General features: G+C 36.4%; 1 protein-coding gene across 3 annotated transcripts in view; it reads left to right on the plus strand.

Annotated features, from left to right (window-relative positions):
* Positions 1 to 13,046, plus strand: part of LOC137958751 (F-box/LRR-repeat protein 15-like) — a 40,170-nt gene extending 27,124 nt beyond the window's left edge. For 2 of the 3 annotated variants that reach the window (XM_068805864.1, XM_068805866.1), the window contains 7 exons: positions 997 to 1,149; positions 3,679 to 3,839; positions 3,937 to 4,135; positions 4,282 to 4,730; positions 4,817 to 4,880; positions 12,461 to 12,547; positions 12,684 to 13,046. In XM_068805864.1, the coding sequence (XP_068661965.1) occupies positions 997 to 1,149; positions 3,679 to 3,839; positions 3,937 to 4,135; positions 4,282 to 4,730; positions 4,817 to 4,880; positions 12,461 to 12,547; positions 12,684 to 12,857 (1,287 nt within the window). In that variant the 3' untranslated portion in view covers positions 12,858 to 13,046. Of the gene's footprint in view, positions 1 to 996; positions 1,150 to 3,678; positions 3,840 to 3,936; positions 4,136 to 4,281; positions 4,731 to 4,816; positions 4,881 to 12,460; positions 12,548 to 12,660 lie in introns of all 3 variants that reach the window. The other variant, XM_068805865.1, reaches the window with a different exon arrangement.
* Positions 13,047 to 13,877: the final 831 nt, after the last annotated feature.

Here is a 13,877-nt window from a genome sequence, read left to right on the forward strand (position 1 = left end):
AGGGCCAAGAGATCCATGAGGCTTACTGTTTGGGATCTTCGTACTTTTCTTTGAAGTTCTGTGGTTATTTGCCCATGTTTCCTTTTATCTTCAAGTCTATGAGTCTAAAAATTACAATTTACAGTTTATCTAGGATATAATATCAAAGATTTTAGAATTATTAAATTTTATTATTGATCCTTGGCTTATGTTTGACATTCTTTGTGTTTAGACTCATTGTGCTCTGTACTGAAGTTACTTGTATATTTTCTTCATTGTCATCCTAAGAATTATTTATTTGCCTTGTGACTTGGATATTTAAATCTTTAAATCTTGTAAATGTTTAAGTAAAAAATAATTTTTTGTTGGAAAATTATCTTAATAACACCTTGTGAAGGCTTTAGTTCATGTGGTGGCAAGGAGAATGGATATGAAATGGGAAATACGAGATGCCATCGATTCTATGTACTTTTGTCTACAATGTCTGATTGTCCTTGCATGATTTAAGGAGTGACTATGTCATTATTGTTGAGGAATAAGCAATCGGGTAGACTAAGGTGATTGGAATCAATGACGCCAGAGGAGGAATTGATGTGGATGTTAGTATTTGTGAGAAACCTAAATAATTGATGCCTGTTTAGGATTCTTCTGCTACTGCTATGTGGTAGTTTCTTTAAGAAAAGGCAATGGTTAATATGGAGTTTTTTTAATCAGGCTTTTGTTTGACTTATTCTGTGCCTAGTTAATTTTTTGAGAAATCTAAAAGACTGATGCCTGTTGAGGGTTCTTCTACTACTGCTATGCAGTAGTTTCTTTTAGAAAAGGCAATGGTTTATATGAAGTATCTTGATCAGGATGCTTTACTTTTTCTGTGCCTTTTCAATTTTTATGTGTTTCTAGCATACTTTCTGATAGTTTTCGCCTTTAAATTTGGGTTAAATTTATCATTGTGAAATGCGTGAAACAAATTTTGGTGAACCTGAAAAATATGTTTATTTTTTTTCTTTTCTTTGGCAGAATCTGACAATGGTGGGATTCAGCAGTACTACACTGGTTGATCTTTCACTTGTTAGTTGCCGGGCCATGACTTCTCTGCATCTTGCATGTCCAAATCTTCAGCAAGTTCAATTGGATGGTTGCGATCATCTTGAAAAAGCATCATTCTGCCCTGTAAGTTTTAGTGACATTTTCTTTTTGTCATTTGGGGAGGTCTTCTTTTGTGGTTTTGGTGCAAGGAAAATCTCCTTCTTTTGTCTGTGCTAATCTTGATCTGTGGATTTAGCTATACCATGAACAAAAATAGTGAAGCATGATTTTAGCTCCTGTATGTTAGCCCTCTTTCCCAGTGTGAAGTTGTTTATTTGGTGCACTTTAAATGTTGTATTAAGTAGTTTTGGCACTCTATATTTTGTCAGTGAGTTTGTTAGTCATTCATGGGAACAGATTGGAACAGAGATGGGTCAATGTAATGTGTAGAATTGCATCTTAGTAGTGATTTTTATTATTGGACACTGGTTTCTGCAGTCGAGCACTTTCTGCCCCTATACATGACTTGGGCAAAGACTTTGATACCAAAGAGTGGCAAATTTGTATCTGCTGTTTGCTTTTCTATGACCCTACATGCATGCACGTATAAATTGATTGGCCGATGTTGCACTTGGACAAATACTTTTCTTGAAGGGTGATATCAGGGGATGAAAGAGGCAGACTATGACTAATCATTTTTTTTTTTTTTGAAATGACTAATCATCCTTTTCTATCACTAGATTCTCAAATTTGTTAAATATAATTATAAGTTGCATATTTGTAGCATGTACGGACTGGATTCATGCAGCACATACGGCTTGAGCAAGTTTATCTGTGGTCTTCTGATGGTTTGAGACATCAATTCAGGACAAAAAGTAAATAAGATTCTGCTGTGGGCTTTCTTAAAGTTCCTGACTTCTGTTAAAGTTAAGGATAGCACTCTTATGATACTCCTCTTCTTTTGCACCCTGGTGGCAACCTTGAGGTTTATGTGAAGAATTCTTCCTTGCAATTATCTTGCATATTGAATTTTATTATTAAATAATGAGAATTTATTTGTGAGAGGAAACAAGTGGCAATACATGGATGCCAAAAACAAGTTGAGAGGAGCACCCCTAGGAAGAATAAGACAACAGTACAGAGAAATTAAGAGGGGCTGACAATGAGAAGCTGCTGGTCTTCTCCCTCTTTGGCGAGCGAATGCTAACCTATTTGCCGTGCTGGGAATCATAAATCCAAGAGATGCAAAGATCACTGCAAATGCCTTTGATTTCAGTGAAGGTAGAGCCAGAAATGTTATAGGAATCCAGATAATTTCTGCACCTTCTTGTATAAACCTGTGTATCAACCTGGGAGTCGCCTTAAACCCCCTAAGACCCCTGAATCTATCTCTTAAGCCTCACAACAAGGATCTCAGCTCATTGTTATCAGAGTGATGCATCCAAGGACTCAAGTAAGAGAAAAGGATAATTCCGTTGGGAAACACCCCCACATCCAAAAAACACCCAAATAGGTGTCTATGTGTGAAGTAGCAAAGCGATGCCACTTCGGTCTGATCATAGAACTTTAGGATATCCTTGTAACATTTTCCCCCTTTGAAAGTAGGGGCATGATGGTGGTTGAAGCAGCTTGAAAAGCTGTTAAACAGGAAGTTGTTTGTGGTTAGCCCCATCTTGTGGGGCACTGCTTGTATTCTTATCCTTTCTCAATAAAAATTCTCACCACTATTCAAAATAAAATAAAATAGTACATTGGTGGCTGAGCCCCATTATGATTTCCAAGATGAACAATTGCTTTGTTGCAGTGGAGAGTATGAGCTCCAATGAGTTGGTGTCAAGAAACAATCGACCATAGAATTAAAAAAATTTATATAAAGAAGCAACTATCAATAGTTAGCACATAAATTTAAATGGAAAAGATCCTGAAGTCAACTTTTCCTCACAAATTAAGTATTAAAAGAATACAAAGAGAGACAGCTTGTCAGAGTATTTAACACGTAAGATTACATGAGGCATGTTTACCCATGATGTTTATTAAAATAAAATTATGTTATTTAACTTGAAAGTAAAGGGCATACTTGATTTTGTCACTTGTGTGGTGGGGCCACCAAAACCCATCCTTGCACTGCCCATGTGCACGGAGTTTTTCTTAAGCACAAACCTGCATTGTGGGTAAAACTTCAAAGCTAAACTCACTTTAAATGGGGTGGGTTCCCTGTTTAATTTACCTCCTGCCATCCCATCCTTTGGAGTTGCCATTCTCATAGTTGTCCCTACTAACAGGTCCTGATCAAGGAACAGAAATAAAGGCACTCTTAAGGTTTTTAGCTCGTCTTCTAAAGTTAGATTCGAGGTGCACTTGCCATTCACCAGATTTTTAAGATTTGGCATATTGATCTTGGTGATGCCAGGAGCTGAGTGTATATAATAAAATAACGATTACGTGGGAGTGCAATTTCTAAAGATGATTCTGATCAAATTGTTTGATAACTGATCTTTCTAAAGTGTTTGTAGTTATTTTCTTATTCTTTGATAGGCTGTGCACTCTGGGTGTTTCTGTAGAGTCTCTGTTGGTACTTTTACCCTAACACCCGAACATAATAACCATATTGAATTTGGCCATTTTGAATATTATTTGTATTCAGTTCTTACTCTATACATAAATGTGATGTAGGTTGGTCTTCGTTCGCTTAATCTGGGGATATGCCCCAAGTTGAGTACACTCCAGATTGAAGCACCACAAATGACTGTTCTGGAGCTGAAGGGTTGCGGTGTTCTATCCCAGGCAATCATCGATTGCCCTCACCTAACATCTCTGGATGCTTCATTTTGCAGGTTAAACTTATTTATGCCTGAGCTAAGTGTTATCTTTTGTATGCCTGTTTTTATTTCATGTGGCTTACTGAAAACCAATTTGTTCAATTCTTTGCAGCCAACTTACTGATGACTGCTTATCTGCCACAGCGGTTTCATGCCCATTAATTGAGTCACTTATCTTGATGTCCTGCCCATCAGTGGGTCCTGAAGGTCTCTCGTCTTTGAGCTGGCTTACACATCTGACTTTACTTGATCTATCCTACACTTTCTTGACAAACTTGCAGCCTGTCTTTGAAACTTGCTTACAGTTAAAGGTAAGCTGTTGGCATATCTACTTTTTTTTTTTTTTTTTTTTTTTTTTTTAGAAAGGTTGGCATATCTACTTATATTGTTCTCTTGTTGCTTTTAAGACATTTTCATTTATATGCCTTAACCTCTAAGTAATCAATGGTGTCTATAGGTACTAAAATTGCAGGCTTGCAAGTACCTTACAAACTCATCTTTGGATGCTCTGTACACGAAAGGTGCTCTTGCTGCACTCTGTGAGTTAGACTTGTCTTATGGCACCATCTGTCAGTCTGCCATTGAGGAACTTTTGGCTTGTTGCACACATCTCACCCATGTCAGCTTGAATGGTTGTGTTAATATGCATGACCTTGATTGGGGTTCACGAGGTCCTTGCTTTTCAGACTTATCAACAACTGACAATCCACAGAACTGCCATGTATCTATTGAGCCAGCTGATCGTTTGCTTCAAAATCTTAATTGTGTTGGCTGCCCAAACATAAAGAAAGTTGTCATCCCCCCATTGGCGCATTGTTTCCATTTGTCAACACTAAACCTTTCGCTATCAGCAAACCTTAAGGAAGTAGATCTAGCTTGTTCTAATCTCAACTTCCTCAATTTGAGGTAAGTGTTTCTTTGTGAATTTCTCTGCCATTGTATTTTGAAGTGATTTCAGCTCTTAATTCTTTCTGTTTTTTGTTTGTTCTCAGCAATTGCTGCTCCTTGGAATTCTTAAAGCTTGAGTGCCCAAGGTTGACTAGTCTATTTCTTCAGGTAGACATTAAAGAGATGATGCTTTATCAAAAAAAAAAAAAAACATTAAAGAGATGATGCGTTAATTGGTTACATTTGGCCAATGTGAAATAGATATTTCTTCTCTAGAAACATTTGTCTTTAGCCAATCTGCGAGTTACAGTGTTGGCAGAATGTGTGTCCAGTAGATCTTATTATGCTGAGAGAAGTACTTGATTTTCTGTGTGAAAATTTCATGAATGTGTTAGGAGAAGATAGAGAACTTGGGAGGTGAAAGAGAAGGCTGGAAAAGTTTCATTTTGAATTATGAAAGGGGATTTAATAGGGTTCCCTCTACTCCCCTATTTATAACATAAAACATTGATAAAAGACACCCTTGCTCACTTTTCAACCATAGTCATAATTGTTTTGTAAGAAAACACATTCTTAGAAACCTATATAAACATACAATGTATCTTCTAAGACCTCCCTTAAGTTGGAGTTTATAATTTCTGCTTGTTACATTACATATAAAAATAAATAAAATAAAGAGAAGAAAAATTTCTCTTTTGAGTCTTCCAATGGCTCACACTTTCCAACTTCAGCTCATTCTACCTCAACTTGTTATGCAATCGGTCCTTCACACTAGTCTTTATCTTTCATTCTCCCCTTTTCTTGAATGTCTTATAAAACTTACCCATTTTCATAAAACATTCACCATTGCTTGTGGAACTCTTCATTGTAGGCTCTTTAAAATACCTTCTTTCTTTGTACTCCCATTTCTCCCCCTCAAGTTGGGATCCAAGACACTAAGAGATCTAGCTTGCCAATAACATATGTGAGATAAGTAAATCACTTTTAGCCAGACAACAAATCCCATACTTCAACAAATAAGTGGATTGGCATTCACCAAGCACTAACACAAGAACTCAACCCTTTGTAGTGACAAAAAACCGAAGCTAAGGAAGGTCAAAGTTCATCACTCTGGTTAGATGTACTTTTTCTAAGCAATAAAAACACATGCACCCTTCAATTCTTTAGAGAAGGCATGTGACAAAGGGCTGTCATGAGTAAAGGGTTTGTGGGCATTGCTCTGAAGTGATAAAAAACATAATCAATCGATGAAGTACTATTAGGGGTTTCATAGCCTACGCTTCAATAGAAACATGAATAGGACTCTTTTGTGAGATAAATCCTAATTTAGACCCATTCACTCTAACGTAGGTCTGGATAAAGAGAGAACAAAGAGAGAACAAAAGAGACTAGTTTTTGACACCAAGGAGGGTCAAAGAGAAACAAAACTTTGATTATGCTTGACTAAGAGACAAATTAACCCAAAACAAGCAGCTTGCTAAAAGACAAATCTTAGAGACATATTATTAAAATGCCACCAAGTAAGGACATTAATATGTTGTGTAGTTTATTAACCATCATGAAACAACATAAATGTCGATACCGCAAAACTAACACTTAACAACAGCTAACAGTGATCCATTTAGAAACAATACCAATAGTTATACTCATGACAATGAACCAATAGCAATAAACTTTGTTCAAAACTACCTTGAGCTTAAGACAAACACACAAGAAGACAAAGACATTTAAGATCAAACTCAATTAATAGCAAGAAACAACAAAGACAACAACAAAACTTGGAAGGAGTTTTTTTTAACAAGACTAATGCCTAGACGTTGTTTTAAGGGTTAAAACAAGAAAATTTCCTAAAATAGAAACAGTTTAAACTCCAACTTTAAGTAGGAAACTTTGAAAAAAGAATCTCTTAGGAGAAAGGACTCATATTGGTAGAGATTTGCAATAGAATTTGAAAGGAAATAGGAGATTTTGGATGAAGCAAGAGTAGCAACTCAAAAAGAGAAGGAAAAATATTGGGCTTAAAATTTAGATTTCCACATGCAACAACCTTCTAGTATGATCTTTAATTCTTCTGCTGTCTATATCTCCCCGGAAAAATTAGATTGAGAAATCGTTTCTTAGGATAGAAAATAGACTCACAAAGCTTTCTTTTGGCATAAAAATTTTCTATATAAATTCTCGTTCTTGATGTTACAAACATCCTACACATTGAAGCTTTCTGTTGTTGCTTGAAACCTTCTTGCTACTTGATCTTTGTTGCTTTTGATATCTATTTCTCTTCATAGGAAACTTGATTGCAAACATTCTTTTTGCGTTGGAAAATAAACTCAAAGATCATTCTGTCAATATAAGATTTGGAATATGAAAAGTATGATACGTTAGTGTGAGCTCCAAGGAAAAAACGTCTGCAAGAACAAAAACACAAGGGAAAAAACTTTCCTTCTTCTTCTTCTCCTCCTTATTTTTCTCCATCTTCTTGTTCTTCTCCATATTAAAATCATGTCTTCTCTGATACCATGTGAAAGTTCATGAATGTATTAGGAGAAAAAGAGAACATTGGAGGAGAAAGAAACGATTAGTAAAGTCTCATGTAGAACTATGGAAGAGGAGTTATTAGGGTTCCCCTTGGTTGGTAAATCCTCACATAGAATTATGGAAGAGGTGTTATTAGGGTTTCCTCATCTCACCTATTTAGAGCATAAAACATTGATAAAAGGACGTTAATACCGCTGCTCTCTTACACCCTTAGAAGTAACTTTCTATAAGAAAACACTTTCCTACAATCTTATATAAATACAGATTACATCTTCTAACATTTTGAAAACATTATATATCGTCTATGCCAATGTCATCTCTAGTGGGGCCAGCCCTATTGTATGAGATTTGTAAAATATGAAAAATAAGATGAAAAAGAGAAAAAAAGATGAAGAAAAAGAGAAGAGAAGAAGTTGAAGCTGCATTAATCGAGTAACAACCTATGGGTTTGGTTTGACCCTAATTCTCTTTATAAACTCACTTAAGTTAAAAGATTGTAAAATGACATATATGGTCCTCTGCACAAACTCTTGCAACTCCCTATTTATATTTTAGAATGATAGAAAAAGTTAACCAAATAGTTCTAACAAGAAGACATGCTAATAGCTAAGAGGGACATATGAGAAATGACCATAATACCCATTTTATATATGTTTCAATATTCCCTCTCAAGCTGGAGTATATATCAAAGACCCTTGTTACAAAAATTCAAAATTCTTTCTTTTCTAGAGCTTTTGTAAAGATATCACCAAGTTGATCAATAGACTTGACATACAGAGTGACTACAACTCTACTCATCATAACATCAAATAAAATAGCATTCAAATTCTACATGTTTAGTTTGTTCATGAAACACTGATTACTAGAAATGATTTGATTATTACAAAACATCTTCCTAGCTTTTGTTGTATGGAATTATGTCATTGATCTCATCCACAAAAGTTCATTAATTATGTGAGCCAGTGCTTGGTATTCTGCTTTTGCGCTAGAGTGGGCTACAAAATACTGTTTCTTTCTTTCCCAACTAACTCTACGAACAAAAACACAATATTCTGACTTAGAGTTTCTATCCAACTTTGACCTCTCCTAATCGGCAGTATATCCAGTAATATGCAAGTGATTATGTGGTGTGTGCCACAACCCCTTTTCTGGTGCCTTCAAATATCATAATATTTTGTGCACGGTTTCCAAATGTGTCTTCCTTGGATATTCCTTAAATTGGCTGACCATGCTTAGTATAAATTTTATGTTAGGTCGAGTTATTGTAGTATAAATAAGTTTACCAACTAATCTTCTGTACACAGTCTTGTATTTAAGATGGGCACCATCATCTTCATGGGGACAATGATTTACTTCCATTGGTGTCTTAGCATGCCTAGCTCCTAAAATCATTTAACAAAAAAAATAGTCCATATTCATGAAGCGTATTAATAACATATTTTTATGTGTTAGAATAATACTTGCTTGACTAGTGATCTCAATCCCAAGGAAATACTTAAGAATACCTAAATTCTTAGTTTGGATGTATTTTGCAAGATGTTTTTTGACTTCTTCAATGTTGTTGGCATCTCTCCTTGACAATATTATGTCATCAATATACATAATCAACACTATCACTCAAGAAGTTCTCTTCAAAACAAGCGAGTGATCACCATGACTGCTTGCAAACCCTAATGACATAATTACTGTGCTGAATTTTTGGAACCTAGTTCTAGGACTCTGCTTGAGGCCGTGGATAGTTGCTCCATATAAACTTCTTCGGCCGGGTCACCACACAGGAAGGCATTTATAATATCCAACTGGAACAATGGCCAACTGTTATTGATGACTACTAAAATCAATATTCTAACTGATTATAGTCTTGTAATTGGTGAAAAGATCTCACCCCCTATCAACTAAAACTTTTATCTCTGTATCCATGACCTATTTCCAAGAAGGAGAAGACAAAACTTCCTTTAGGGAAGAAGGAATAAAACAAGAAGACAAGGATAATGCAAAATTTTTGGAAGAACTAGACAATGAATCAAAACAACCAAACTTGGAAATAAGATATCTAGTTCCATGTAGATTTAAATCATTTACCTCAGAAACTACAAACAAGGAAGGCATAGGTGTGGGTGGAGGAGAGGATCCTTGTATGATAGCCTAGAAGGTATCCTTCGTTTATAGTTCTGCAGTGGCTTTAGTGTTGGCGGGTTAGCAACTAGCTCACTGCTAGGAATATCCTCCACATGTTGAGGGACACAATCATTAACTTTGTGTGAAGAAGAGGTACTAGACTCAACATACTCTAAAAATATAGGACATCTGCAGAAAAGGTAACATTTTGCAGACATTTTCCTAGTTGCTGGACAGTAGCACTTGTACCTTTTGAGTGTGGGAATAACCTAGGAAGACACATTTGACTGTTTGAGGAGATAGTTTATCAAAAGATTGAGGGACACTATCATTAACTTTGTGTGAAGAAGAGGTACCAGATTCAACAAACAAAAAATATGGGACATCTTCAAAAAAGCTAACATTTGCATACATTTTTCCTGGTTACTGGACAGTAATACTTGTTCTGTTTTTAGTATGGGAATAACCTATGAAGACACATTTGACTGATTGAGGATATAGTTTATTAGAAGATTGACTAAGTACAATGACATAACACAAATCAAAACACACGTGGGCATAGAGGAACTAATTCACTAGTAGGCTCGAGAATTTGTAAAGGAATCTTACCACCCAGCATAAATGAAGGCATCTTATTAATAAAAAAAAATAGAGAGGACAATATTCCCATGGTAGGATTTAGGAACCTTCATTTGAAAGAGCATAGTGCTTGTAATATCAAGTAAGTGGGGATTGTTTTGTTCTACAAATCCATTTTGTTGTGGAGTGAGTATAAACATAGGAAGACTGATTTAAAATGCCATTGGCACTATAAAATTTATCACAGTTTTGATTCATGAAGTCAAACCCATTATTAGTATGCAAAGTATGAAGTGAAACACCAAATCTCTATTTCACTATAAAACTTCAAGAATACATAAAAAACTTTTGATTTCTCCCGTAGGAGCAATACCCATGTAGTCTGATTGAAGTCATTGATAAATGAATTTTTTTAATCTTACAAAAAAAAGACATTGGGTACCCAATAGGGATGTCATACATCTGTTAGGAATCAGACGCCCTAATTCCAAACTAACGAGAATAATAATAATAATCACGAAAGAAAGGAAAACAAGCACAAAAAACAACAAGATTTATATTGGTCTGCCTCAAGGTGAGACTACGTCCTGTCTTCCGTCGTTGTAGTAATCCACTATAAAGATGAAATAATTTACAAGAGAAATCGCATACACTTACGGGTGTTTTCTCTAACCTCTCTCGGGCTACAACTCCAGCTCTTTCTCGGTGATGATAAAACCCTAATAGCTGCGCCCCTCAATTATAATGAGAAAATTAGGACAACTACGATACAAGAGTAAAATTTTCAAACTGCCCTTAATGAAACAACACTTAATATATCGTGGACAGGGCGGGAACTCCTCCTCCGCGCCCCCGGGAGGGGGGCGCTTCTAACCCCCACAACGACTTTACCGCAAAAGTCGATCCGTGTGCCGACTCAGTGTAAGGTGTTGATTAGGTTCCACAACTTAACAACATTTGAGTGAACAATGTCAAATAAGCTATTACTATGACTTGAGTTAGAGAGAAAAATGCTCTATGGTGCCTCCAAAGTTGACAAGAGTCACATTGAAATGACAAAGTAGAAGCAAGCTTTGGAAATAACTGGAATGACTTGGCTAAAGAGAGATAAGCTATTACTGTGACTTGAGTTAGAGAGAAAAATGCTCTATGGTGCCTCCAAAGTTGACAAGAGTCACATTGAAATGACAACGTAGAAGCAAGCTTTGGAAATAACTGGAATGACTTGGCTAAAGAGAGATGTCCTAGTTGCAAGTATAATCGGAAAGGTGAAATGGAGATGGCTGTAATAAACATTTCAAGTAGCAGATGCCCTCTTTCTCATGCTTGGAACCAGCCATTGTCCTCGTCTGTAGGTTCTGAAAGACGCTACAAATAGGACCAAATGTTGTGGAACACTGTAATGAATTAGTAGTTGACTAACGGATAATCAGTTTAAGAGAAATTGAGGTACAAAAAGAACAAAGTTTAAGGACAATGATGGAGTTACCCGAACTTTCCCAACTCCACTCACAGGTGAGATGGAATCATCAATGAGCGCTATGTTTGAATAAGGAAGACTGGGTCTAGGATGAAAATAATGTGGATATAATTGACGTGTGTAGATGCATCTGAGTCAATAACCGATGCAGAGATTGAAGACACATGCAGTACAGACATTCCTGTTTGTGCTATGGTGGCTGTGGGGATGGAAATATTCTGAGCCATGGATGGGGATGATGCAGCCAATTGTGCCATGCATCGACCAACTCTTGAAGTTCATCTGGTGCACTAGGAATAACCCCAACTACACTAGTAGAAGATTCCCCTCTTATGAAAGCTCAAGTTAGCCTGAGTTGGCAACTAAACTTGTCCCAGCATTTGTTTGAAAAATAATTATTACATTTACAATGGAGGCACTTTCTGTCATGACTTCCTTCACTACGACCTTGACCATGCCCAGATGTATCTCTGCCTCGTCCTCTACCACCCTGGCCACATCCACGAGGTGTCTCAGAGCGCCCCTGAACTGGCTAGATATTGAGGGCAGTGGCTTCCCTTGTTATCTTTACTTTCCTGTGGAACTATAGCTTATTTTGCACCCATTATTTGATTAAAGTGTAGGAACAGTATCATCTGTAAGTATTTGGGCTCGAACTGTGTTGTATTCCTCCAATTTTGGAGGGTGAAGAGTATTGTCTAGGATTTGTATGCTCGTGAAAGTTGTTATACTTCAGACTATATTTTGTTCGTACAGAAAGTAAGGTTCAGAATTTTTTTTTCCAAATGGTTTTTTATAATGCCAAACCACCCAAGAGACCTGGATTACCACTTGAGCCGCTTCTGAGCTAAATTAATCGTTGTGTGGGAAATATATTATTTATATCTCATTCTTCTTTCCGTACTGAAAATCAACTAGTCTTTAATAATATTATTTAAAAAATTATTGCATCATTTCAAAATAAAAATAAAAATTATTGCATGTCATCAATTCATGTTTTACTTTTTATACCTCACTGGTTTCCATGATATTTCAGTCTTGTAATATTGAGGAAGAAGCAGTGGAAACTGCAATATCACATTGTAACATGCTTGAGACCCTTGACATCCGGTATTGTCCAAAGGTATATGTTGAAGCAAATTTCTTGAAAAAGAAAAATACTAGTATAGAAATGAAATTCAGTCTAGTTCAACTGTTTCACACTGAAATTTACTTTTATCTTTTCGTTCTGAGTAGATATATGCTGTTTGCTTGGCAAGGCTGCGATTGGTATGCCCCAGTTTGAAGCGAATTTTCAACAGCCTTTCAATGTGATTCTGGATTGTTTTGGGCCGCAAAGCGTAATTGTTCAGCCTTTTAGGTTAGGTGTAATCAGGTTTATTAAGCACCTTCAGCATATGCACGAGTTGGTTTCACAATCATTCGTGCTGTGATGTTCTTGCTGTAAATAGCAATTTTTTGTTTTTTCTCATGTATATCTTGTTCTGGTATAGGAGTGAACTGTCAGTTGTGGGTTAATAGTGTTGTAGAATGGGGTGACAAATGTAATTTGTTATTGCAATTATATTGTTGTTGCGAGTATGTGTTCATTTATCATCATCTATTTCCTATTTTGATGTCGCATGATGCATACTCTGGAGTTTTTTCCTTCTTTTCCTTTCTAGGTGATGGTTTTGTTCTTTTCTCGTTTTTGCTTCTGTTCTAATGTCTGACATGTTGTGGCAAAACGCATTTTATTATATCATGCATGTCCTTTCTTGATGTACTATTTGCAGGCCATTGGTAGAGAATGGTTCTCAAGGCCTAGCTGAGGTAGAGGAGAATAATTCAAGAACTGTACATAGTGGTAGTAGTAGAAGGCCCTGCGATGCATGTACCAAATGTTGTCCGAGTTTTATCATGGTTTAGATTTTGATATGCAGGAGTTGCTTCCTGTTGCAATTGTTTAGTGACCGTCTTAGGGGCATATCTTGTACTGATTGATGTTTTTGGCGTTAGTCGTTTGGGATATGAGTTCGTGGCTCCTGGACTCGTTACTTCACTAAGGTGCCACTTTGGGGGATTACGGTTTTAAATATACGACTCAGAGCCGAGACCTATGTCAATATAAAACATTAATATCTTTTGAAGTATCATGTGGCTGTTTCAAGTCGTTTTTTATTTGTTGTATCTGTGGTGCACAGTTGAAATGTAATTGACGCTAACGCGCCATTCTTTCCTAAGAGGTACAGAGAATTGGGGCTCAGGGCATTGTTCATAGTTGGGCAAGTGATCAGAAAAGGTGATTAGCATCTCTGGAAAAGGTTGCAGCAGTAATCCATAGAGAAGTTGAAAAAATAAAGGGTTGGGGAAAGAAAATTTACCTTGATTCCACAGGTGTAGTGTGTTTCAGTGGGATAGACAGGTACTTTGATAGGGCCAGGGGCGAGATAATCAATTGGCACAATAGCTTT

Source organism: Aristolochia californica, unplaced genomic scaffold (assembly GCF_029961685.1).
Source record: "Aristolochia californica isolate CCGP_79_NKW_82.1479 unplaced genomic scaffold, dmAriCali1.0.hap1 SCAF_3, whole genome shotgun sequence".
Taxonomy (NCBI): domain Eukaryota; kingdom Viridiplantae; phylum Streptophyta; class Magnoliopsida; order Piperales; family Aristolochiaceae; genus Aristolochia; species Aristolochia californica.